General features: G+C 48.4%; 1 protein-coding gene across 6 annotated transcripts in view; it reads right to left on the reverse strand.

The window, feature by feature from the left end:
• The window catches only part of POGZ (pogo transposable element derived with ZNF domain), a 1,205,269-nt gene that overhangs the window by 695,473 nt on the left and 482,790 nt on the right, over nucleotides 1–27,006 (reverse strand). For 3 of the 6 annotated variants that reach the window (XM_069650424.1, XM_069650460.1, XM_069650451.1), the window contains exon 5: nucleotides 2,242–2,377. In XM_069650424.1, the coding sequence (XP_069506525.1) occupies nucleotides 2,242–2,377 (136 nt within the window). Of the gene's footprint in view, nucleotides 1–2,241; nucleotides 2,381–27,006 lie in introns of all 6 variants that reach the window. The other 3 variants (XM_069650433.1, XM_069650443.1, XM_069650416.1) reach the window with 1 other exon arrangement.

Here is a 27,006-nt window from a genome sequence, read left to right on the forward strand (position 1 = left end):
TCAGACTCATCTTTATTGCACCTAATGTTGCCCGCCTGTACATTTGTATATATTCCTGCTGTTATCGTATATTGCATATTCTGTTATATTTTATTCTTTTGTCTTTACTAAGCTTCGCAATCTCTTGTAAATGCTGCGCACCGTTACCCTAGAGTATGGATTGTGCATTACAAATAATAAACAAACAAAAATACATGACTGGAATCTCTCAACAGTCCAGTATGGTAAACCAGAACGGTCTGGGGGCGAAAAAGGAGGCCCCTCTGCCTCTCTATCCATCTAGGTCTGTCCCATAACGTCGAGTATAAGGTCCCATCGCCTTCTGAGAAAACTTCTCGCAGGCTAGGGCCTTCTTTCGACAGCGGGAGCGGTCCCTGCCTTCCTTCCGGCACCCTCGGCGCTTCCCTAGCCTTGTGAGCGGTTTTCGGTGTGTCACTCGCCGTCCGTTTCTGGCCGTCCTTGGAAATTATACGCGCCAAGCTCTCGACGATTAGTTTCTCCGTCGAGGGTTCGTCTGGCGTCGTGCTGGGCGGTGCCGAGTCTTTTTCGGCGAGGATAGCGCTCTTACGCCGCGCGTCGCCTGATGTTTTGGTGGTAGCGCCCTTGTCTGCAGGTAGCCCAGTCGCTAGTCGCAGTTGCGAGGAAGGCTTGCGACCCTTACGGTCGGTGGAGGTCGCCGGTAGGCCCGGCGTCTCCGTTGCCGCTAGGGCTGTCTGCGTCAAAGACGTGCCAGGGGTTGTGTGCTTATGTTTGTTTTCTGTGTTCGTCAGTGTCGCTGGGGTGTTCATCCCCATAAGCAGGGCGTGAGCCAAGCTCGTCGGGCCGGGGACAGGCGACGAGGAGCGGGAACGCTCCCTAGAGAGGTCTACAACCTCTGACGCGGAGATCGGGTTATCACTATCCTCGTCACACTCGGCGGCGGCGGGTGAGGAATCAGACCTAGACATAGCGTAGGCTGCCCAACTTTTGACCCTGCGGTCCTTTAAAGTCTTAGGCTTAAGAAGATTACAGGCCGCACAGCCGTCCTCTTTGTGGTCGAGGGGCAAGCAACGGTTACACCGTTTGTGCTTGTCTTTCCAAGTGAATTTGCCCTTGCAGCGAACAAAATCTAAAGGGAGTCCTCTCCATAGCTGAGGAAATTAAACGTGATAACGACCCTGAAGGAAAGGGAGTGTAAAGAGAAAGGCATTCTCAGAAAGAACAAGAAATGTCCCACGACCCCACTCTCCCTACTGTCTTAGGCCGGCGAGGCCAGGCCACGCAGCGCCGAAGGATCTCCTCCGTCGAAGTCACCGCCGTCTAAGTTCTTATTCGGCGGTGAAACAGCTTCTCAGCTACGACGTAGAAGGAGTGTTCTAATGTATATGTTCTTAAATAACAACCAAAGGGTCGATTAAATGTCTTTGCAATTTCTCTCGAGGAGCTCTGCGTAAAGGCGACCAATATCTGGGCGGAAAAAAACAATTTGAAGGACCTCGACGCGTGAGGCATTGTGGGTACAATGCAGGTCACTATAGGGCTAGTGTTTCAGACACGCCTTGGCGACGTCCCCTTTTCGACTACGAAAAACAAAATGCAATACTCTGCAGTGACCACTGGATGTCGGACTATGCACAGCATGTGATTCCAAGCAGATTAACAAACATCACAAAGGATGATACAAAAGTATCCCCAAAGCACTGCATTGTAAAATGCTTTGTGCACTGTTAAATAGCTACCAAAAATGTAAAAAGACAAAAAGGAAGAATAGTTTCCCAGTATTGATAGAACGACTGATCCGTTTCGCCGTAACAAAAATTTGCAAAAAGGCCAGAAAAATGAAGCTCAAGGCTTCCTCTCTAAAGAGTCCAGACAGGTTAAAAAAACATTAAAAAAAGCAAATAGTTTGGGGGTCCATAGAATATGGAGGGAAAGTTTCCAAAGAACAATCTTTTCTAACAATTATACTTCTATATCTAGCGGATAAGCATAGACTAGTGCCCAGGAGGAACATTGGTGAGTCAGCAGGACAAAAGTTGATAAGAAAATCATTGACACTGCCTCAGTCAGTCGCAGCTTGCTTACGCTATATACCAAGAAGAGGAAGGTTACAAGTTTAGATGTCAGACAATTACTTACACATTAAAACAAAATAATTTAAAGTATAGCTGCAAGCTCAAATTATCACAGCAGTGTGAGGGCTTTTTGACATGGATACATGCGAGAATATAATTTAATGGGTGAAAGGGTAGCTACACTCACCTGGGACAAGTGTTATAGGCCTCACAGTCTGACCCTGCTGCACATTTAGAACAATTCCAACCTGATTCATGGGGTTCATGGCGTTCATAGTATTCATATTGCTCTGTACCGGCCTCACGTTTCGCACAGGGAACCCCTGCTTTTCAGGAAAAAAGAAAAATCTTGTGTTAAAGTTGACAAAAAAAATCTCACAAAGAGAAAATGATCTACAAAAAATAATCACAGACCCAGCAAATATTTTAGAAAATGAAAATTTCCATTTGTGATGGTATTTTGCAAGATATTCCAAAAACACAAAATTATTAAAAAGCTAACATAAATTAATTTCATTTGAGAAAATATGGATTCCAAAACACTGAAAGGAAAGTATTTCAAGCTCCATATATTTCAAAAGCATTTAACATTGGCAGACACAGTGCCATCTCACTTGCTGTCTTGCATAACACTTTAGCTTGAAAAGCCCATTCTGGAGGTGTACTTCGAAGTGTAACTGCAACATTTAAAAGAAGTCTTCTGGTGAGGGCTTCAAAAGATCAATTGATTAGTCTTGGGAAGGTTTTCCCTTAAGTTATTCCTGACTTTCAGTAACGCCTTCACTGCTCTGTCTGGTGTTAAGTCAAAATGGGTTCAGGTGGTAGTAAGTTACAGCTCATGCACACAAGCATATAGAACGGAATGCCCATACAGTATACTACCAAAAATATACTTTATCAAAACATGAACAAAATAATTATCTCCATTACAGCGAGGTATTAAGAAGTAGAGATACAGCATAAATATCTGAGGTAGCCCCAAAAAGACATCAAACGACAATTTAAACAAGTATTCGACAATTCTTAGCCGTGAATTAACCGGTTTCACTAGAATAGGTTGTGAACAGTTTCAGTGTTTGCCCATAGAAACAAACAGGACAATGTAAATAGGCAGCTCAGAGCTATAGGACAACAGTTAAAAGCTACCAAGCTTTATAGTGTTCAGTCGACCCAGACACAACATTGTCAACTTGCTCCATTTCTCTGTACTTGTTTCAGATGATCCCGACTCACATTACAGACCCTATGCTTCGTGAGGTCAAGGACTCCTCCTACGGTTCCTGTGGCAGGGTAAAACACTGCAGGTGGTATATGAAGTCCCGGTGCTCCTAAAAGAGGGGGGTGGTGGGGGGGGGTGAACTTCCCGGATATCCACCAATATTAGAAGGCGGCGCAAGTCAGGGTTCTTATTCCCCACTTGAGAGTGCAAGGAGACTGTCAATGGGCGGGTTTGGAAAATTCTTATCTCAGGCCGGCAACAGTAGGTGAATGGATATGGGTTCTGAGAGACTTAACTTCTGAAGAGGATCAAGGACCACCCCATCCTCGGGACCATCTGGAACATATGGCGAAAGGGACCTGAAATGAACGGCATTATGACCTGGCCGTTCCCCTGAGCCATTTATGGGCCCCGGGAGTCTGGGACCAGATACCAAATTTAGATCGATCTCAGAGGTGGTTTGAGGTGGGCCTCACGGCCAGCTGTGGAGGGATGTTGAGTTTATTTTGTTGGTTGATTTGGAAAATGAGCTGTGGATTGGATACTTGTCAGTATTCTCAGACCTACAGCTGAAGGGAGTGATTACATCTGCAGTCTTTCGATTGTATGTTCCTCCAACGTATTCCTCATCTTACATGTATTCCATCCAGCTTTGCTGCTCTTCGGATTTTTTTTCGGCAGAGGTCGATGTCGTCGAGTTGATAGTCCCTCGAGGGCCTCCGTCGAGGGTGACGTCATCGAGTGTATAAGTAGCACACGTGGCACCCGTTGGCCTCAGTTCTGTTTTTCCCCTCTTTTGTATCTGATCTTGTACTGTGTAGATTGTGCCGGCAGACAGGTATCAGCCTTGCGGGATTTGAGATGGCAATAACCCGGAAAAAATCTACAGAGGGGTAGGTTGGGAGGGCGAGGAGGAATACGTTGGAGGAACATCCAATCGAAAGAACGTTACCAGGTAAGAATTAACTTGTTCTTCCTAGTGGATTGTGTCCTCCAACGTATTCCTCATCTTAGATAGGCTCCCAAAGCAGTATTTAGCATAGTTCCTCTGGATAGGGTCAGATTTCTTTTTTTTTTTTTTAATGCCCTTAGATGGCAGAGTAAAGCACTGCTTTTCCAAAAGTTAGCTCCCTAGACTGGGAAGCATCCAGGTTATAGAATTTTGAGAAGGTGTGAAGCGAAGACCAAGTTTCTGCTTCGCAAATGGACCTTATAGGGACACCTCTTTCAAGGGCTGTGGAAGAGGCGATGCCTCTGGTGGAATGAGCGCTTAACCCTTTAGGTGGGTCTTTTTGTGCTAGTCTGTAGCATTCTGAAATGCAAAGCACGATCCAGTGGGAAATTGTTTGTTTTTTTACTGATTGACCCAGCTTTCTTCCACTGTAGCCTATAAACAACTGGTTGTCCACTAAGTCTAGAAAGCCTAGAGATGTAAAAGCTTAAGCTCTTTTTGGGTCCAGTCTATGTAGTCTTTCTTCCTCCTTAGAAGGAAGAGGTGGAGGATAGAATGAGGGTAAAACAATTTTCTGATTTAAATGAAAATCAGATATTACCTTCGGTAAAAATGATGGTTTAACCCTCAACACAACCCTGTCTTTATGGAACACAGTATAAGGTGGCCCAGAAGATAGTGCCTGCAATTCGCTCACTCTTGCTGATGTTAGGGCAACTAAAAATGCTGTTTTCAATGTTAATAATCTTAATGGACATGTGTGCATAGGCTCAAGAGGGGCAAACATTAAGAATGTTAATACTAAATTTAGATCCCAAATCGGTACTTGAAATGGGCGAGGAGGAAACACATTAGTGAGACCTTTTATGAATTGTGTTATCAAAAGGAATTTTGAAGTAGGAGCATTCTTCCGATGAGCGCTTGATGATGGAAAGCACCGCAAGGTAACCTTTTATTGTTCCGATATTCAGACCTCTATGTGCTAGGGTCAGAAGTAAAGATAGTACTTCCGGAATAGAACATAGAAAAAGGATCGACATTCTTTTCCCTGCACCAGTTCCAAAACTTTTACCAACGGCAACGGTACAGAGACTTTGTTGCTGGCCTTCTTGCGGAACGCAACACCTCCATAACATCATCTGGAAGGTTCCAATCCCTGTATCTAAGCCTTTCAGATAAACAAGCATGAAGATTGAGTGTTCTGACCTCTGGGTGGAGAACTTGACCTTCCATTTGAGAGAGAAGGTTTGCTCTCTGAGGAAGACGTACTGGAGGACAGATGGACATATCTAGACGGTCCGGATACCACGTTCTCCTGGCCCAATCCGGGGCAATTAGGATCATGCCGTTCCCGAAGCGTCTCAGCCTCCTGATGACCTGAGGAATGACGGGAATCAGAGGGAATGCGTACAATAGTGGGAAATTCCACTCCACCACGAACGCGTCCCCCAGGGCTCCTCTCAGGGGAAATTCCCTTGAGCAATACCTTTCGCATTTTTCGGTTAGTACTGGTTGCGAATAGGTCTACCTGAGGGGTTCCCAAAAGGGCGAAGATCTCTTGCATTACTTCCTGAGCCAATTCCCATTCGTGGGACACTGTGCTCTGCCTGCTCAGAGCATCTGCCGTCATATTCTCTTCCCCGGCTAGATGAATTGCCGTTAAAGAGATTCCTTCTTGAATCGCCCAATACCAGAGCTGCATTGCCTGTCTGCACAGGGGTAGTGACCCCACACCTCCTTTTGTTTAGGTAGTGCATGGCCACTGTGTTGTCCGTCATTATCAGGACATTCTTTCCCCTGACAGATGGCAGGAAGGCCTTCAGCGCTAGTCTGATTGCCCTCAGCTCCAAAAGGTTGATATGTAGTTTGGACTCCGATGGAGACCAGCGACCGTTTATTGTCAAATCGTTGGTATGTGCTCCCCACCCCAGGAGTGTGGCGTCCATCACTACTGTGACCTCCGGCCATGCTTGCCAAAAGGGTTCTCCCTTTACGATGTTCTCTGCACAGGTCCACCATAGAAGGTCTTGTCTGACCTTGTTCGGAATCTGAAGAAGATCCGTCATTTGACCCGAGAACTGGGACCACTGAGTCTTTAGGGCCCATTGAAGGGATCTCATCCTCAAGCGCGCCTCTGGCACCAGAAAAATGCAGGATGCCATGAGGCCGAGCAACCGTAAAAAGTCTTAAGCCTGGAGATTTTGGCCATTTTGGAATTTTGAAACCATTTGAAGAATGTCTTGAGCCCTCATCTTGGGAGGCAAGCTCTTTCCCAAGGATGTGTCTAATACAGCTCCTATGTATTGAAGCTGTTGGGAAGGTATCATTTGAGACTTCTTTAAATTGAGGGAGAAGCCCAGTTTGTGGAGGAAGTGGCAGGTGACTTTCAGATGATCCAAAGCTTGCTCGGAAGAGCGCGCTCTGATCAGCCAGTCGTCCAGGTAGGGGTAGACATGAATCCCCCCTCTCCCGAGGTGCGCTGCAACCACTACCATTAACTTGGTGAAGACCCTCAGGGCGGAGATCAACCCGAATGGCAGGATTCGAAACTGATAGTGTGAGTCGCCAACAACGAACCTCAGGTATTTTCTGTGCTTAAGATGAATCGGCACATGAAAATAAGCATTCTGGAGGTCCAATGACACCAACCAGTCTCGGAGTTGAAGGGCCTGAAGGATCTGAGAGAGTAACCATCTTGAACCTGTCCTTCCTGAGGAACTTGTTCAAGCGTCTCAGTCCTCCATCCTTTTTGGGGATCAAAAAATACAGGGAGTACCAACCCTTGTTCCTCTCCGCTCAGGTACTGGTTCTATGGCACCTTTCTCCAGCAGGGTTAGAACTTCCTGCTGTAGGAGCGGATTTGCAAAGTTCAGCGGGTGTCTCCCTGGTGGATTGCTTTGAGGTTGCTTTAGAAAAGGAAGGCAATAGCCTTGGGCTATTATTTCTATAGCCCAAACATCTGAAGTAATGGCTCGCCATTCTTGCAGATGCTGCGACAGCCTGCCTCCTACAGGTGGTTTGTGGTGCAAGTCCTCAAAGTGGTTTTGTGGTGGATGTTGCAGCTGCTGATGGCAAAGAGGCTGCAGCTGGAGCTGGTTTAGCACGTTTTCCTCGTCCACCACGAGTGGCTTTTCTTTGGCCCCTTTGACTGGCTATTCCGCTCGTCTTCCCATATGAGGTATAATAACGATAGGACCGTCCCCTCCAGGTTTGTCCTTGCGCATGAAAAGGCTGAGGTTGCCTAATAGCAGCTCCTAAAGATTTGGCCGCTGCTTTTGAGGTCTGCAACCTCTCAAGGCTCTCGTCAGCCTTGTTGACAAAAAGGTGAGACCCGTAAAAAGGCATGTTCAGGAGGCGGTTCTGTACGTCTGGTGCAAAACCAGACTTCCGTAACAACGCAAACCTGCACATTACCCTGCAAGTGCCCATGGACCTGCTTACACTATCCGCAGTGTCCAATCCAGATTGAAGGGATTCTCTAACGATGGCTAGGAAATCTTCCCTTTCTTCCCCTTCTGGTATGTGCTCCGCTGCCATTGCGATGCACTCCCACAGAGTACGAAAATTTTGCCAAGGCACATGTGGAGTTGGCAGATTGTAATGCCATGCTCCCGGCTGAAAATACCTTCCGTGCCCAACCACCCACACGCGTATCGTCCCTGTCTGGAGGGATAGACGGGTATGCAAGTTTGTCGGAAGCTGTGGCTGCCTGTATGACCAAACTCTCGGGAGTTGGATGTTTTGACAGATAGCCGGGGTCGCTACTGGCTGGGTGGTATTTTGATGCTAGAGATTTATTCACCGGAGGAATAGAATCCGGAGTTTCCCAATTCTTGGCCACCCTGTTTTGTAAGGCTACATGAAAAAGTAAAACTGGGTCTTCAGTGGGACCATGGTCCAATATGTCTGTCTAATCGTCCCGGACGAATTGGGCTGTTGGTTTAGTCCATCCCAAGTAGTCTACCACCTTTGTCATTAATTGACGATAAGATTAACTGGCATGCTCTCCTGGATCTGGTTTACCAAAATCATTCTCAGGAGAGGTATCAATGCCACTTGCATTATGTAAGGACTCCACCAAATCATTCATCCTGCTTTCTTCTGATATTAAGCATTCTGGGACATTTTGGGTGCCATATTCCAACCCAAAAGGTACATCTTCCTTTTCGGATCTCTCCTGATCCTCAAAAATTGAGGTCAAGAATTTGAAAAACTCCTTCCTAGGGAGAGGCTTGAAAACCTTCTCTGGGAGAGGAGGAGGAGGTGGTGTAAGGGAATAGATTCACATGCTTCGAACACTCCCCGTCGTCAGGCTGGGAATCCTCGGTAAGTTATATAGACATTTTCCATAGGAAAAATTCCGACACGTTTGTGTCCTATCTACGTCGTTTTGGGCCGCGCACGCCAGCGCCACTAGGACTTAGGGGTATATATAGCTCAGCCCCCGCGGATCCCTCAGATTTCAGCCCCCAAAGTAGTATGGGGGGGTTCTCTGGTTTGCATGCTCAGGGGAGGCCATAGGGCGCATGTATATCCATAAAAGATACCAATGCTGGAGAAATGGAGTTACAGGTAAGAAACTATTCCCTTCTCCTGCATTGGATCTTTCATGGATTCACATGCTTAGAATAGATTGTATAGCAGTATCCCCCAACATTGGAGGCGTGTATGCAAACCAACATCACAACAAGCACAGTGCCCACTTACTATGGCAACCCATTACATTACAGCATGATCACTGTACAAGCCCAGAGCCCACTTACTATGGCAACACATTACATTATAGTATGTTCACTGAAAAGACAACACTTTAAGGCATAGTTGCCGAAGGATGCAACCCCACTTGGGGCTTACCTTATTGGAACAGGTGACGTAGTACTGCCCGCCCCAGCTGTGTATCTTCAGCATGTTGCTGTGCGAGACAGTAATGTCGGGTAAACGTATGTGGTACCGACCAGGAAGCCGCTTGGCAGATATCCCCCAGCGGAATTCCGGACCACAAAGCCGACGACGATGTAGATCTTGTCGAATGGGCCCTTGGACGCTTTTCTAGCGCCTTTCCGGCCTTGGAATGACAGTAAGAAATGGCCGAAGACACCCATCTGGATAGTCCCTGTTTTGAAATCGCTTTTCCCCTAGCCGCAGGACCATAAGCTACGAAGAGTTGTCTCGTGTCTCTGAAGCTTTGAGTGCGATGGAGATAAAATTTCAACGCTCTCTTCACGTCCAAAGTATGGAGGGTCTTCTCTGCCACCGAAGACGGTGTTGGAAAGCATGTAGGCAGCACTATGGCAGCATGTTTATGGAACATGGAAGGCACTTTAGGTATGAAATGCGGGTTAGTGGCCAGCACGACTTTGTTACTGAAAAACCTCAAATACGGAGGGTCGATCACTAGAGCTTGTATTTCCAACAGGCGACGAGACGAAGTAATGGCTCCCAGGAAAGCCAATTTCCAAGGCAAGAATTTTAATGATGTCGATGAGATTGGTTCAAAAGGGGGTTTCATAAGGGCTGCCAGGACCAGGTTCAGACTCCAGATTGGAGGAAACTTCTTCTTGGGAGGGAAAATTCGAAACAACCCTTTAAGGAAGTGTTTAACTAGGCGGTCACTGAAGAGTGGAATGTCTCTTCCGAGTAAATCTCGAGATGGCAGCTAGATGCACCTTTATGGGATGAGACAGATAACCCGTTATTTGCCATGAGCAACAAGTATGGTAGGAGTTGTTCCGGTGTGATCGCCCGCAGAACCAGACCTGGTTGACCTGCGCACCAGATGCAGAACCTTTTCCATTTTTATGTGTATGAAGAGTTCGTGGAAGGTGCCCTTGCGGCTTGCAAAATACAACGGCAGTCCACTGGAATCGCTAATGCGCCAAACTCGGCGAAATCAGCAGCCAGGCCGTCAGACTGAGGTGGTCTGGGTCGTGATGCCAAACGGTCCCTTTCTCCTGAGACAGAAGGTTGGGGATCTTCTGGAACCTCATTGGTTCTGCGGCTGAGAGGTGAAGTAGATCGGAGAACCACACTTGTCTGGCCCAATACAAGGCCACCAGGATCACCCGACAAGGATATCTGTGGATCCATTGCAGAGTCCGACGGATGAGAGGGAATGGGGGGGGGGGAAGGCATACAGAAACTTGCCCGTCCACAGGAAGGAGAACGCGTCCCCTAGCGAGTCTTGTTGTCGCCACCTGCTCGCGTATTGGGAGCATTTCTTGTCTCTCGTCGCAAAGAGATCGAGGACCGGATGCCCCCATTCCGCGAAGACACGGTGCAGTTGCTGATCGTTCAGTTCCCATTCGTGTAGGCAATTCATCTCTCTGCTGAGAGCGTCTGATTGCACATTTTTCACTCCTGGTAAGTGGAACGCCAACAGATGTATGTCGTGTTGTAGGGCCCAATGCCAGATCTCCTGGGCCTCCGTTGACAGGCTCCTGAAGCGAGTTCCTCCCTTCTTCCGTAGATAAAACATGGTTGTCGTGTTGTCTGTCATGATTCTCACCACTGAGCGCTTTATCTGTGGCAGAAAGGATTTTAGGGCCCAACGCACTGCCCTCAACTCTAGCAGGTTGATGTGGAGGGACGACTCTTCCGATGACCAACGACCCTGAACCTGTAAGGAGTCCAGATGCACTGCCCACCCAGTTAGAGAAGCATCCCCGACCATTGTCTTCTGGAATGCAGGCTCCAGTAAGGGCATTCCCTTCGTTAGGTGTATGGAAATTCTCCACCATTGAAGCGCCTGCACGAGCTGGCCGTTGATGGTCAACTTGTCTGACCTCATGAAGAGGCGACAGTTGTCCATCAATGGTATGCAGGACAACATGGTACCCAGCAGGGGCATGTACCTTCGTACCGACACTCTGGTGTCGACCTCCCATTCCGATGCCTTTTGTTGCAGTCTGTGAATCCTTTCGAGGGATGGCTTCACCAGTCCCAACTGTGTGTGGAACTCTGCCCCCAAAAAGACCAAGGGCCTTGAAGGCTTTAACGAGGACTTTTCTCTGGTGTCGACCTCCCATTCCGATGCCTTTTGTTGCAGTCTGTGAATCCTTTCGAGGGATGGCTTCACCAGTCCCAACTGTGTGTGGAACTCTGCCCCCAAAAAGACCAAGGGCCTTGAAGGCTTTAACGAGGACTTTTCGAAGTTCACTGCGAAGCCCAAACGTTGCAGGAGTGACAGAGTGGCATCCAGGCTTTCTTGTGCCCTCTCTGGAGACAGCCCCCTCACTAGCCAATCGTCCAAATAAGGGTACACATGGTGACCTTCCTTTCTTAACCAGGCTGCTATTGGAGCCAGACATTTGGTGAACGTCCTGGGGGACGATTTTAGGCCGAACGGGAGGACCTTGAACTGATAGTGGGTTTGTCCGACTACGAACCGCAAAAATCTTTTGTGCCGTCGACGCATCGGGATATGGAAGGGAATAGTTTCTTACCTGTAACTCCATTTCTCCAGCATTGGTATCTTTCATGGATTCACATGCTTAGAATATTCCCCGTCGTCAGGCTGGGAATCCCCAGTACATTATATAGACCCTTTCCCGTAGGAAAACTTTTTCGACGCTTATGCGTCCTATCCACCTCGTTTTGTATCATGCGTGCCTGCGCCGTCAGGGCGTCATGATATAAATACAGGCCCCGCCCCCGCGCTCCCTCAGATTTCGGCCCCCAAAGTAGTGGGGGAACCGGTTTGCATGTTCAGGGGAGGCAGGTGGGCGCATGTGAATCCATGAAAGATACCAATGCTGGAGAAATGGAGTTACAAGTAAGAAACTATTCCCTTCTCCAGCATTGGATCTTTCATGGATTCACATGCTTAGAATAGATTACATAGCAGTACCACCCCCAAAGAGGAGGAGTGTGTGCAAACCCATATACTTTGTTCGCAAAGCCCGTTCCCTATGATCATGTATACATCAGTAATCGTTAACATAGGAAAACAAACAACATACAGTCATAAATTCCATAGGATGCAACCCCTCAGCCGGGGCTTACCTTATTGGAATAGGTGTCGAAGCACCGCCTGTCCCATCCGGGTATCTTCGGCATGTTGCTGCGACAGGCAGTAATGGCGGGTAAAGGTGTGTGTAGCCGCCCAGGTAGCCGCCATGCAGATGTCCCCCAGAGGGACTCCGGCCCACAGTGCCGTCGACGATGCCGCTGCTCTAGTTGAGTGAGCTCTTGGTCATCGTAGAAGAGGCTTCCCTGCCCAGGAATGGCAGTACGAAATGGTAGATGACACCCATCTTGACAGTCCTTGCTTCGAAATGGCTTTTCCTTTAGCACCCAAACCATAGGCCACGAACAGCTGTCTCGTTTCTCTGAACGGTTGCGTACGATGAAGATAAAACTTGAGAGCCCTTTTTACATCCAATGTGTGTAGCATGCGCTCCGCTCCCGAGCATGGCTCCGGAAAAAACGTAGGCAACACAATAGAGGAGTGTTTATGGAACACCGAAGGAGCTTTTGGTATGAACTGCGGGTTAGTGGCTAGGACTACCTTGTTCTTGAAAAATCGTAAGTATGGTGGGTCTACCATTAGAGCCTGAACTTCTGAAATATGTCAGGCTGAAGTGATGGCCACCAGGAAGGCCAATTTCCACGACAAAAACTTTAGAGACGATGATGACATTGGCTCAAAAGGAGGCTTCATAAGAGACGTTAAGACCAGATTGAGGCTCCACTCCGGCGGAAATTTCTTCTCTGGAGGGAAACTCCGAAAGAGGCATTTAAGGAAGTGCTTAATCAGGCGGTCGCTGAACAATGGTGCCGAATGCCGTTGACGAGTAAACCTGGAAATGGCTGCTAGGTGTACTTTTATTGACGATACCGACAGGCCCTTTTGAGCTAAGAACAGCAAGTATGGAAGGAGCTGTTCCGGCTTAATCGATTGCGGGGCCAAACCTGGTTGATCCTCACACCATTGACAGAAACTCCTCCATTTGTACGCGTATGAGGCGTTTGTGGAAGGTGCTCTTGCCGCTTGCAGGATACGCCGACAGTCCTCCGGAATCGTTAGCCGACCAAATTCGGCGAAGTCAGGAGCCAGGCCGTCAACTTGAGGCTGTCCGGGTCGGGATGCCAAACGACACCCTCCTGTCGAGACAGAAGGTCGGGGGTCTTCTGGAATCTCATCGGTTCCGCCACCGCTAAGTGTAGCAGGTCTGAAAACCACAACTGTCTGGCCCAGTACGGGGCCACCAGAATTACCCGACATGGGAACCTGAGGATCCATTGCAACGTCCTCCGTACAAGGGGAAATGGAGGGAATGCGTACAGGAATTTGTTCGTCCATGGGAAGGAGAACGCATCCCCCAGTGAGCCCTGCTGAGGCCATCTGCTTGCGTACTGATGGCATTTCCTGTTGTTCTTCGTCGCAAACAAGTCTATGGAAGGGTGTCCCCATTTCTTGAATACTTGTTGTAGATGTTGGTCGTTCAGCACCCATTCGTGAACTTCGTTCATTTCTCTGCTGAGGGCATCGGCTTCCACGTTTCTCACGCCTGGTAGGTGGAACGCTAAGATTTGTATGTTGTGTTGCAGGGCCCAATGCCAGATTTTCTGTGCCTCCGTCGATAGGGACCTGGAACGTGTCCCTCCTTGCTTCCTCAAGTAGAACATCGTAGTGGTGTTGTCTGTCATGACACGCACCACCGAGTCCCTCAGTTGAGGAAGAAAAGATTTCAGAGCCCATCGCACTGCTCTCAGTTCTAGCAGGTTGATATGCAGGGAGGACTCCTGCAACGACCACTGGCCTTGTACCTGTAACGCATCCAGATGAGCTCCCCATCCGCTTAGCGATGCATCCGTCACCACCGTCTTTTGGAACTCTGGTTCCAGTAGAGGCATTCCTTTTGTTAGATGAGTAGACACTCTCCACCAGCAGAGTGCTTGAACTAGTTGTTCGTCGACGACCAGTCTGTCGGACCAGCGACCTCGGCTCTGCGCCCAACGGTCCGCTAGAAATTCCTGGCAAGGTCTCATAAACAGACGGCAGTTGTTTATCAGTGGAATGCAGGAGTTTCTGAATTCTTTCGCTGGATGGTCTCACCAGGCTTGTGTGTGTATGAAACTCCGCTCCTAGAAAGACCAAGGTCCTCGAAGGCTCTACGGAGGACTTGTTGAAGTTTATTGCGAAGCCCAGATCCTGTAAGAGGGACATTGTGGCCCTTAGACTGTCTCGTGTTTGTTCCTTGGACGAACCTCTAATCAGCCAGTCGTCTAGATATGGATAGACATGGTGACCATCCTTTCTTAAATGGGCCGCTATAGGGGCCAAGCACTTGGTGAACGTCCTGGGGGAGGACTTGAGCCCAAACGGGAGGACCTTGAACTGAAAATGCTTTCTCCCGACGACAAACCTTAAATATCTCCTGTGTCGTGGGCGTATTGGGATGTGAAAATAAGCATCTTGAAGGTCTAGTGATGATAGATAATCCATGGGTTGCATCGACCTGATAACCTCTTGGAGCTTTAGCATTTTGAATTTTAGGCTCTTTAGCCACTTGTTAAGAACCCTCAGGTCGAGAATGGGCCTCAATTTGCCGTTTGGCTTTTTGACAACGAAGAACCTGGAATAAACTCCTTGTCCTTCTGTGACACAGGAACTCTCTCTACCGCCCCTTTTCGCAACATAAGCGCCGCCTCTTGTCATAGGATTCGGAGGTGGGGCTGTGTCGAGAATAAAGGAGGAAGACGCAGAGGCTTGCCTTTGAATTGTAGCGCATGACCCATGCGAATCGTGTCTAGAACCCATCGATCTGTGGTGATGCATTTCCATCGGTCGAAGTGATGAAAGACTCGACCCCCCAGGACGTTCCGAAGGCCGTCATTGGTTGCTGGTTTGCTTGTTCTTCGTCGACGACGGACCCGAGCCTCGCCGCCTGGAGGCTTGATAGTCCCTGCTTCTACGTGCCGACTGGGACGCTCGTCTGAACCCTTGTGAAGAGTACGAGGGCCTGTTAAATCCACGGTCCCTCGAGGCTCCAAAGCGGGAGTTTCCAGAAGCACCCCTGAAGGGGCGAAAAGAGCGAAAGTTTCTACCCGTTTGAAAGGCGCCGAGGGACCTAGCAGTATCCGTGTCTTCTTTCATCCCTTTCAACGCTTCATCAACCTTTTCGCCAAACAGGTGTTCTCCTTCGCATGGCATGTCAAGGACTTTGTACTGGACTTCAGGACGGAAAGTAGTACATTTGAGCCACGCTTGTCGACGAAGCACTACTCCATGGTTGATTTGTTTGAAGCCAGACTCTGCTAGGTCAACTGCGATATTAATAGCGTGGTTCAAGGCCTCTTCGCCATCCCGCACCAGTAACATAGCTGCTTTCCGGTGTTCGTCTGGCAGGTGTTCTAGGATAGGGGCTAGTTTGTGCCACATTTCCCTATCATATCGTGACACGATCGCTAAGGAATTGGCTGCTCTTACTGTCGTCGCTCCGACCGAGAGCACCTTCTTTCCAAAGGCGTCCTGTCTCCTGGCCTCGCTTTCAGGTGGCGTTGAACATTTTTGCTGGACCCTGGCCTTCCTAGCCGCTGCCGCCGACACCGCCGAGTCAGACAGAGGCTGTGATGTTAGACATTTTGGAGTGGACTCCGGAGCTTTAAACTTTTTATCGATCCGTCCCTTTATGGCGGGCTCCGAGAACGGATGGCGCATCGTCTTGAGACCTTCTTGCCACACGTGGTCCAGGATTGGGATGGCAAATACCGATTTTCTCCTTTGACCCATATGGTCAAAAAGGAAACAGTCTTTCTTCTGCTCCTCAGGAATCGAGCCGAATTCAGAACAAGCTTTCCCCATCATTGCATGGAAGGCTCCCACATCATCAGGGGGAGATGGCTGTGTCTGGCTCCTCGTAGACTCTAACTCCACATCCGAATTCCATGTTGGGTCCCTCGACGGTGACAGGGAGACGTCTGACCCCGAGTCATCTGGTATAGAGTCAGACTCTGACAACTCACCCTCCTCCTGAGCTCGAGGACGATCTTTCGCCGCCTGGGGAGCCGATGGGTGTTTCAACGTCGATCGAGCCATACAAGTTTGCTCGTCGACGGAAGGTACAGACAAAAGTGACGATGACGTCTCCGGTTGAGGGAACTGCGTATCCAGCCGCTGCAGGAGCTTCTGAAGAGTATTAAGCACATCCAGAGACAAAACCGACTGGGGGGTCAATAACGTGGACGATAACGGTACCATACCCCCGCTCGCACTCGTCGCCGTGGAAGGCCGTAAGCCTAAATCCGATGGCTGCAGAACCAAATCACCTTCTCCTTCCGCCGAGCCGGCCGTGTCTGGCTGCAGTAAGACCTCCGGGGGGGATCGGGTCATAGACCTCGGGCAGCCAAGCCATAGACTGAGTCTCCGTCGACGGGGGAATCCCCACCGCTGCTGCTTGAACGGTAATAGGCATCGTCAATGACACCGAGGTCGACGAGCAAGTCGTCGTCGTCGTCGTCGAGCCCTTAGACTTCATCGTCGATTTGGATGCCGACTTCCCGGCTGAGGCTTCCCGACTCATGGAAGACCTGGGACGGTCCCCTGAGGAGGATTTTGACAGCGCTAGCCTCTCCGTCTTAGATGATGAGGAGGAGGAGGAGGACTTTTTATGTGATGAGGAAGATCCATCCTGTTTCCTCTTATGCCTGTCCTCAGAGCGCATTTCAGATGGCCGTACCTTCTTCGATGGAGGTTCCGACTTACTCCTGGAGGCCGTGGAGCCAACTTCCGAAGCAGGGTAGGCCCCTGCTCCGTCATTAAGCCAGTCGACCAGCCTTCTTTTTCGGTCCTTAAGGGTTTTCTGGGAGAAACCCTGACAAATTTCACATGTATCCGCCGAGTGGTGCGGGTGGAGACAGTAGATACAGTCCATGTGGCCGTCTCCTTCATAAACCTTTTTGAGGCCACAGGTTGCACACGGGCGAAATAACGCTTTTCCAGACATAATTCTCCAGAATTTGAACTTCGCCGAAGCGAAACAGACAAAAACAACCTAGTTTTCACTAGTAGTAAAACACGAGGATCCCACTACTTTGAAAGACGGTTGAAATCTGAGGGAGCGCGGGGGCGGGGCCTGTATTTATATCATGACGTCCTGACGGTGCGGGCACGCATGATACAAAACGAGGTGGATAGGACGCATAAGCGTCGAAAAAGTTTTCCTACGGGAAAGGGGTCTATATAATGTACCGGGGATTCCCAGCCTGACGACGGGGAATATTCTAAGCATGTGAATCCATGAAAGATCCAATGCTGGAGAAGTATGCGTCCTGAAGGTCTAGCGACGACAAATAATCTCCGGGTTGTATCGATCGGATCACCTCCTGAAGCGTCAGCATTTTGATTGGGCTGCACGCCTGTAGCCTTGGGACGAGTAGGAGGGTCTGGTGAAACCTCGGTCTCTAGATGACCCAAATCGGGAGTTACCAGAGGCCCCTCTGAAGGGACGAAAGGAACGAAAATTCCAACCACTCTGGAGGGCTCCGAGTGACCGTGCCGTGTCAGTATCCTCTTTCATGCCCTTCAAGGCCTCATCAACTTTTTCGCCGAACAGTTGTTCCCCTTCACATGGCATATCCAAGACCTTATATTGTACCTCCGGTCTGAACGTAGTGCACTTGAGCCAGGCCTGTCTACATAGAACTACGCCATTATTGATTTGCTTAAAACCGGACTCGGCTAGGTCGACGGCAATGTTTATGGCGTGGTTGGAGGCCTCCTCTCCTTTCCGCAACAGGCAACATTGCGGACTTTCTATGTTCCTCGGGCAAATGCTCCAAGATAGGAGCCAGTCGGTGCCACATTTCCCTGTCATAACTAGACATAATTGCTAAGGAGTTGGCTGCTTTAACTGTAGTCGCGCCGATGGACAGCACCTTCTTGCCGAAAGCGTCCTGTCTCCTGGCCTTGCTGTCTGGAGGGGTCGTGCATTTATGCCGAGCCCCGGCCTTTCTCGCCGCCGCCGCCGATACCACCGACTCCGGCGAAGGTTGAGACGTCAGGCACTTGGGAATTGATTCCGGAGCCTTGAACTTCAGAGAACGGGTGCCGCATGGTCTTCAGGCCCTCTTGACAGACATGATCCAAAATCGGGATGGCGAATATAGATTTCCTTCTCTTGCCCATATGATCAAAACGAAAACAATCCTTTTTCTCCTCTTCCGGGACTAGGCCAAACTCCAAACACGCCTTACTCATCATGGCATGGAATGCACCCACGTCGTCAGGTGGCGATGGCTGTGCCGGGCTTCTCGGAGCTTCCATCTCCGCTTCAGAGTCCCAAGTTGGGTCCCTTGAGGGGGATAGGGAGAAGTCTGAACCCGATTCCTCACGGTCAGAGTCCTGTAGTTCCCCTTCTTCTTGCAGGGTAGATCAATCTTCCGGCACGTGGGAAGCGGCCGTAATCCTGGTCGACGAGTGAGGAGCTGGGTCCGGCTCGTCGACAAATGGCGTAGACTGTCTCCGTGTCGGGGCCCCAGGCTGGGGTATTTGTGTGTGTCCAAACGCTGTAAAAGTTTTTGTAGCGTATTTAGCACCACCAAGGACTGAACCGCCTGGGGGTTCAGTAATGACGAGGTAGTAGGGATGGAACCCACCCCCAAGAGCGACATCGTGCTGGTCGGCTGCAGACCCAGATGGATTGGGCGCGAGACCGTGTCGCGTTCGTCGTCAGCCGACGAGATGGAGAAAGTCGCCTCTGGTTGAAGCAGGGCCTCCGGCGGGACGGGATCGAAAACCTCCAGTTGCCATCCCATCGACGGGACCACCGTCGACGATATGTTTCCTACCGCCGCAGTTTGACATGTGGGAGGAGCCACCAATGACGCAGGCATCGACGAGCGGGTCGTCGGCGAAGCCAGTGGCGCAGGGCCTTGAGGTGCTCCCGCCGCTTTTGGGGCCGACTTGCTGGGCGCGGCCTCTCGACTCGAGGTAGACTTATCACGGTCTCCTTAGGAGGATTTAGATGGTTCTTTTCGCTCCTTTTTAGATGAGGAGGAAGAAGACGACGCCTTGTGTGAAGAGGAGGCGGCCTTCGAATGTTTCTCTGAATGCTTTTCCGAGGTAGTTTTTCGGCCGACTCCGAGGTTCGTTTTTCGGCAGCAAGTGCCTTCTTCGTCGGGGATTCCGACTTACTTTGAGGCCGTGGAGCCCACCTCCACCACTTTGGAAAACGGTTGAAATCTGAGGGAGCCGCGGGGGCAGAGCTATATATATATACCCCTACGTCCTAGTGGCGCCGGCGTGCGCGGCCCAAAACGACATAGATAGGACACAAAAGTGTCGGAATTTTTCCTATGGAAAATGTCTATATAACTTACAGAGGATTCCCAGCCTGACGACGCGGAGTGTTCTAAGCATGCGAATCCATGAAAGATCCAATGCTGGAGAATACTAGATTTTGAAGAAGATACATGTCTTGCAGTTTTCTCCTTCTCCTTTTCTAGCTGCCCTGGCTTGGTTGGAGCCTTTGGCGCCTAAGGTTTCGGCATCGACGTTGATAAAGGCGTTGTCGATGACATCGTGGTCATCGACAGGGTCTGCTTCAAGGGCGTCCAGGCGGCCTTCAACAGTTTCCCCTTCGAGGTGTGGAAGGACTCAGACGGCCTCAGTGACCTTGAGCGGTCGACTCGACTTAAGCGTTTCTCGCTCGGCATCCTGGAAGGTTCTCTATCCTTCCTTTTACGATCACCCAGGCGTGAGTGCGCGCGAGTGTCGGCGTGATGGCGCTCCCGGCGGCTTCCGAAGAAGGCGCGGGCCGAGGCTTCGCTTTCGCAAACACCTCCATCTTTTTGACCCTAAATGCTTCCCACTATTCAGAAGACAAATGTCTTGTGGGACATTTCATTTTCGGAGACTCGTCTGACGACGAGGTGGAGGGAGATCTATGGCGGTGTTTCTTCGACGAAGACAAGCGATGAGAATCGCTTCGAGATCTGGATCTATGCGCCTTTCGCGTCAAGGAGATTTTTCCCCATGGGGTCTCGACTCAACGCTAGAGGCTTTCCGATCCTTCCGACCTACCTGTAGCTTTCCTCTCCTTTCTCGCAAGACCTTTCCCGTCATCTCCTGACACTTCGAACAGGCCTCCATGTCGTGGCCTTCCCCGAGACACCACAAACACTCGCGGTGCGGGTCCGTGGTCAACATTTTTGAGCCGCACGACTTGCATTTCTTATAACCCGATCTCGGGGTCGTGGTCGGCGTCGATGACAAGGACATTATTTCTCGAACTCGAGGTGCGTCGAATGTCCGAAGCAACGTACTGCAGAAAAACGGAACTGAGGCGAACGGGCGCTGCGCGGGCTACTTATACACCCAATGACGTCAACCTCGACGGAGGCCATTGAGGGACTATCGACTCAACGACGTCGACGCATGGCGCCCTTTGCCAAAAAAAATTCCAAAGAGCAGCAAAGATGGATGGAACACATCTAAGATGAGGAATACGTTGGAGGACACAATCCACTCGAAGTGGATGATTCACTTTGGCGGAGAATGTGTTGCAAAGCATATAAAGTCTTGATCTCTTGCCAGTACAAGCTTCACACAATTAAACTGCTCCATAGGTGGCAAATGACCCGGTCTGTCTTACCAGGATGTTGCCAAGGGTGAGCCCTCTAAGTGGGCAAGAATGTGGAGAGCTGGCCGACAATTGCCATCTGTAGTGGAGTTGCGAAAAGGTCAAAATTTACTGAGACGAGGTGCTGGGGTGGATTAGAGCCCGAGAAGGAGTTCCTAAGACCAAGAACCAGTTGTTAGTTTTGTTTGATTTGGAGGGCATTGATGGGTAGTACATTGGATTGCCGCACTTACCTCATTCGTTGCTGGCAGGGAGAGCATGTTTGGCAATGCATTGAAAGAGTGCCGCTTCCCACTAAGAAGGAATTGATCAATATTGGGAAAACATATGTGATGGAACGGATTATGGCGGTCCTACACGAGAAAAAGGGGGGGGGGGGGGAGAGGGACATTGAGATTGAATGGGCTGAATTTCAGACAAGATACATACCTGACTGCTCTTGATCTGGCAGGGCGAGGGGGGGGGGTGGGGGGTTAGACAAGGGGAGCTCTCCTATGTGCAATGAGATGTATTGTTGTATGTAATGGTAAACAAAATCATTTTAAGCTAATGTGGAAACGGAGGGACGACCTTGACCAATATTATACCCAGGGTCAAGTGGACATGTCAAGTGTTTTGGGGGGCGTGGGAGGGAGGGGGGGAAATTACTGATACGTGGTATACACTATGGTGGCCAATGTAATGTGTTATTTTTTGTCCTAGGCTCATGTGGTTTTCTGGTTGTGTGGTATTCTTTAACACTGGAAAATGCTAATGAAGATAAATTGAAAACAAATCCAAGTTACCAAGCAGCGAGTGGAACTTCAGGGAAGGCAATCTTCGGCCAAATGCCAACTAGGAAACCCAACAGTAGAGATCCAGGCAACAGTCTACCAAGAAAAGGCACCCAAAGTAAGATTGCAGAGGTAAATTAATTACTTGGACGCAGACAATGGTGTGTTACATTTCCAGAATGGACTGCAGGTGAAGCCTTGGAGGCACTGCAGAACAGGACCAGCCGCAGATGAGTCAAACCACCCCATAGGTGTAGACAAGTCTTCTGGCATGCACCAAAAAGGTCCAGGGGACAAGGGCTCAAAGGTCACTTCCGAAGGCATATTTTCTACTGGCCAGAGAAAACTGCAGGAAGAGCACCTGGCAATCCAATGTTATAACCAATGATGCAGACTAGGGCAGAGGACCCCTCACCAGACAATCTTACAATCGGTGGACCAAGACACAGCAGCAATTTCAATACTGACCCTTCAGGACAGGTCCTCTGAGAAAGTTCAACAGCTGAGTCCAGTCAGGTGTATCACTTTTGGACAGCAGAACATGTTTTATTCTCCAGCAAAAAAACGGTGCTCTCACTTTTAAGACAGTGATGCACATGTTCCAGCGATTCAGAGGACCATACAACAAATAGTGAGATGGAAATTCCGACTGTGCCCGTTGCATTAATGGAACGGATCACTTAGAAATCTCTTAGGTCGAGAAGTGACAGAGCTTTATCTTCATTAGGCTCACAAGTCCAGTAACAAAGCTTCCAACAAGGCACTAATGTGGTCTTCTTCCCTTATATGCAGAATCATGTCCAGATAAAGGCACAGGGTTTCCGCAGATCTACACTTTTGCAGGGCTGGCAGTGACACCAGCCCTCCAATCACAATCCATGCACCTTATAAACATTTCAGGCCTTCCCAATCTGTTGTTGGAAGCCTCATCTCTGCTTTATGAGCACACAAAGTGATGTGAATTGAGGAATTTAGCAGACCTTTGCACGGCTACAACTGGATTACAGTTAGTCAATGCAGCCTTTGTGCATTGAGAGTTAACATAAGTAAACAGCAAAATATTGCTGTTACTGCCATGAAACACATGTAAGAGGTTCAACCAATCCAATGACCAGATCACAGAACTTTAAAAACTGAATAACACTATCTCCCAGATCCTAAACACATTCCAGGTTTACATCTCAATCACAGGGTACTGGCTAAATAAAAAGTCAGAGTTCTTTGCTCTAAATCCCCAAATCATCCCTGACATGTCTATGCATGCAAGGTCATCTGGCTTCAAATGGAAAGCAGATAATATCAAGTATTTAGGTATACCATTAAAAACAATGTAAAGCAAACCATCCCATAAGGTTTCGGAAACCTTATACTCCGTACAAGAAGCAACGACTAGATCACCTATATACTTGTCAATTGGGAACTGTTAGGGAGAATTCTCTTAAAAGGCTAATTCCTTAGCTATAGAGTCCCCCAGCAGCTTTGCTGGATTTCAAGGGTTTATTTTTTTACTCCTGCTAAGAGTGAGACTCTTTTTCCCACTCTTAGGCATATCTATGATGTGTGTTTCAGGCTATTTTTTGTGCTTATGGGCTATGGAGTTTCTCACTCCATAGGTATCATCTTTTTACATGTGTGTTACACAACACCCTCCGTGCACTAACACAGGGGTGTCACAGTGACCCCCAAACAGACTCCATACCCTGGGACTGACTGTCTCCCAGGTCATGCAAAGATACCAATGACTTTGCTAGTCAATAGTTATGAACTAAACCATTACAACCCATCTTACTATGGAGGTACTGGGAAGGGTTATTAGTTTTTCCCTGGTGTTCATTTTCGAGAAGGTACTGTCCAGTCTTTCTCTCCAAAGTTTCTGGCTGGTGGCAGTGGTTACTACCATAAATATTCGACCGCAAATATATTCCTATGGGATTTTACCATTGTTCGAGGCTACCACTTTTACTGACAGCCTCCAACGTACCGCTGGGTTATTTTAATATTAACTTTACTCCAGTGTTTTTTATTTTGCCAGATCTTTAATAACATTTCTTTCTCATGTCGCTCTCTGTAATCCAAACTGAGGTTGGGGCCCTTTGTTCGTCCATTTGGCGGCCTTCTGGACAGAAGCCCTCCTTTAGGCACCAGTGAGTCTGGGGTAGACAGGATGTGTGGGAGGTGGAATAGACGCAAGTTGCACTCTACCCTGATAGGCTGGGGGGGTTATCCCGCCCTGGATAGCCACCCCAGTGTGTGTGAGTGACAGCTAGGCTGTATGAATGGGGGGTTTTCTGCATAAAAGCAGGGACCTGCGGACTGGAAGATAGAAGTCGCCACTGGACCTGAGAAATCCGAAGAGGTGAGAAGCCAAAGACATCTACAATGACTGAACCACGGGTGAAGCCCTGCTGCAGATTCTCACCACTTTTCTCCAACGACAAGAGAAGATCTTCACCTGCAAGAGCCTTCTTCCCTTGAGCTGGTGGGACCAACCAGTTCGCCAATCGCCTTCCAGGACCTGCCTTGGTCGGATCACCAGTGCCAAGCACTAGGAGACCGGATAGCGAGGCACCTGTCCACCACGACCGCGATTTAAAAAGGAGCATACCTTTTATTCCGTTTTTGCAGCACCGCGGCTGGCTTCATTCCTAGGCAGTGCAGTAACTCAAACCTTCCTCCACGACGAGAGCCTCTCTTCCTCTGCTGGATCTCCCGAACTGCCAGGAACTGCCGCCACCGCAGGAGCCTCTTCCACTTTTAAGGTATATTGTTCCGCCAGGCCTCCCGTTTCGCTGGGTAGTGCTAAAGGTGTTTTAAATCCTTAACTTACCTTCTGGGCTGGCCACCATCGTCTAACATTGTCTTTTTACTTTCTGCAACTGCCTTTTCAATTGTTAAGCAAAGTATTGACTGCAGCTACTAGAACTGTTTGAACCTAGGCACTTGGCCTTCTACCACCGACTATGGCACAGGCCTATTGACTCTGGCTAAATCTGTTACAACTGCCTTCTCTAGATTGCTTTTCATCAAGACATGTGTTGGTACACCTAAACTCTTATAACCACCTTTTCCTTCCCCTTTATATATTGCTGAAGTGCCATTTTGCTCGGTTTTCACATAAGTATTTCTTATACTAAAGTACTACCTTGCCTACCTTGTTCACAATTCAATTGGGAAGTTTTGCTGGTGTGTTTAGGAGTCTAACCCTGTATAACTTGACCTTTCCCTCCCTTCTGAGAAATTGTTAGAGTGCCATTTCTGCTTGGTTTACACTGTGCCGTTTTGCTCAGTTTTCACTCTTGCTCAAACTTGTCTACAATTTAAATAGGGAGTTCTGTATACTTTTCGTGACTGTTTTAACTTGCTTTAATGATAGTGATTTGTGTGTTAACATCAGAGTGTGTAAAATAAATATATATATTCTTTTTGATACAAAGCTTTGGTCAGTGTTTCCTTGTCCATAGTGCTATGATCCTATTGTGTAAACTCTGAATACTACTCATCTCCTTGAGAACTAAATCTGTGTGGTACAGACTGATACCAAAGGGGATTTATTGCATATACCTGTAGTCCTAATCTTCTGTAGTGCTTCCTAAGGGAACTGCATAGGATTCTGCCTAACAGGAACAGAAGCCATTAAAAGGCCCTTGACCCACAAACCTACTACACGCCAAGCCCAAACCTTTTCTTATACCTTCCACTTCCGAAAAGTGGGTAAAGTAATATCATAATTGATTTAGAAGATAAAAAAACAAAGCCTTCGCCAACAAAATCTATCCTCATTACACTCAATAACTGCAGGCAGTTATTACATGTCCCCTAAGCAGAAACGCTATGCTCTTACCAGATTATTCAACCAACAAGAAAAAGCCTTCAGTTTGCTGATAAAGCTACCCACTGAGGCACAGGGATCTCCAACTTAGTCTCATTATGGGGAATCATTATCAATAGCAATGGTTTCTATCTGAATAGGTGAATTTGGACACAAAAACGCATTGCAATGTTTGGAGATATGATGATGGCACATAATTAAACCCTTTTTAACACTTGTAGGGAATGACTCGCTTACCACGTCTGATGTGACATAATACCACCCCTCACCCCCATATCCACTTTGCGTCAAGCTGCTGCCAAGACCCCTAACTTCAAACTATTACCCAAGAAACTTGACAGAACCTTTCAGGCACTTTAAACTACACGCCATTTTGTATTCCAACTCTATACAAATTTGAGACCCAAACTTCTGATGCCCAAATCCAAACTATAACAGCAGCCACATTATAGAAGACTATTCCGAATTGGAGTAAGTTTATGTAGCCAATCACACTAAAATTGGCCCGACATGACTTTTACAGGCCATTCATTTACGCTTCCATCAAATCTTTTGGACTCCTTTTATAAACCCATACATACCCATCAAAGCATTTCTAATGAATACGAAGGCCCAAGTGATTAGGAAACTAATTACAGCTCTTAGTCTGCACACATTAGGAATAGAAATAGGAGTTAGAAATTGGTAGAATGTATGTGTGGATTAATATTGCAATTTTAGTATGGGATAGGCTACAAGATATTGCAAATTAAATCCTAAATTGCACAAAATGTCCTTGATGAGATTTTGGTTGAGGCCAATGTTAAGTATATGAAGTCTACGACATTTGCTTTAGATTCTTTTAAAAGGCAGAACAAAGTCAATGAGCATTAAAAAAGAAGGTAATTCGTCGGTTTTAAATTGTGTATTATAAGGGAATAGTTTCTTACCTGTAACTCCATTTCTCCAGCATTGGTATCTTTCATGGATTCACATGCTTAGAATATTCCCCGTCGTCAGGCTGGGAATCCCCGGTACATTATATAGACCCTTTCCCGTAGGAAAACTTTTTCGACGCTTATGCGTCCTATCCACCTCGTTTTGTATCATGCGTGCCCGCACCGTCAGGACGTCATGATACAATTACAGGACCCGCCCCCGCGCTCCCTCAGATTTCGGCCCCCAAAGTAGTGGGGAAACCGGTTTGCATGTTCAGGGGAGGCAGGTGGGCGCATGTGAATCAATGAAAGATACCAATGCTGGAGAAATGGAGTTACAGGTGAGAAACTATTCCCTTCTCCAGCATTGGATCTTTCATGGATTCACATGCTTAGAATAGATTACATAGCAGTACACCCCCAAGAGAGGAGGCGTGCATGCAAACCCATATACTTTCTTCGCAAGCCCGTTCCCTATGATCATGTCTACATTAGTAGTCGTTAACATAGGAAAACGCACCGCATACAGTCATAAATTCCACAGGATGCAACCCCTCAGTCGGGGCTTACCTTATTGGAATAGGTGTCGGAGCACCGCCTGTCCCATCCGGGTATCTTCTGCATGTTGCTGCGACAGGCAGTAATGGCGGGTAAAGGTGTGTGTAGCCGCCCAGGTAGC

Source organism: Ambystoma mexicanum, chromosome 1p, assembly GCF_040938575.1.
Source record: "Ambystoma mexicanum isolate Mex_15411 chromosome 1p, UKY_AmexF1_1, whole genome shotgun sequence".
Classification (NCBI taxonomy): Eukaryota; Metazoa; Chordata; class Amphibia; order Caudata; family Ambystomatidae; genus Ambystoma; species Ambystoma mexicanum.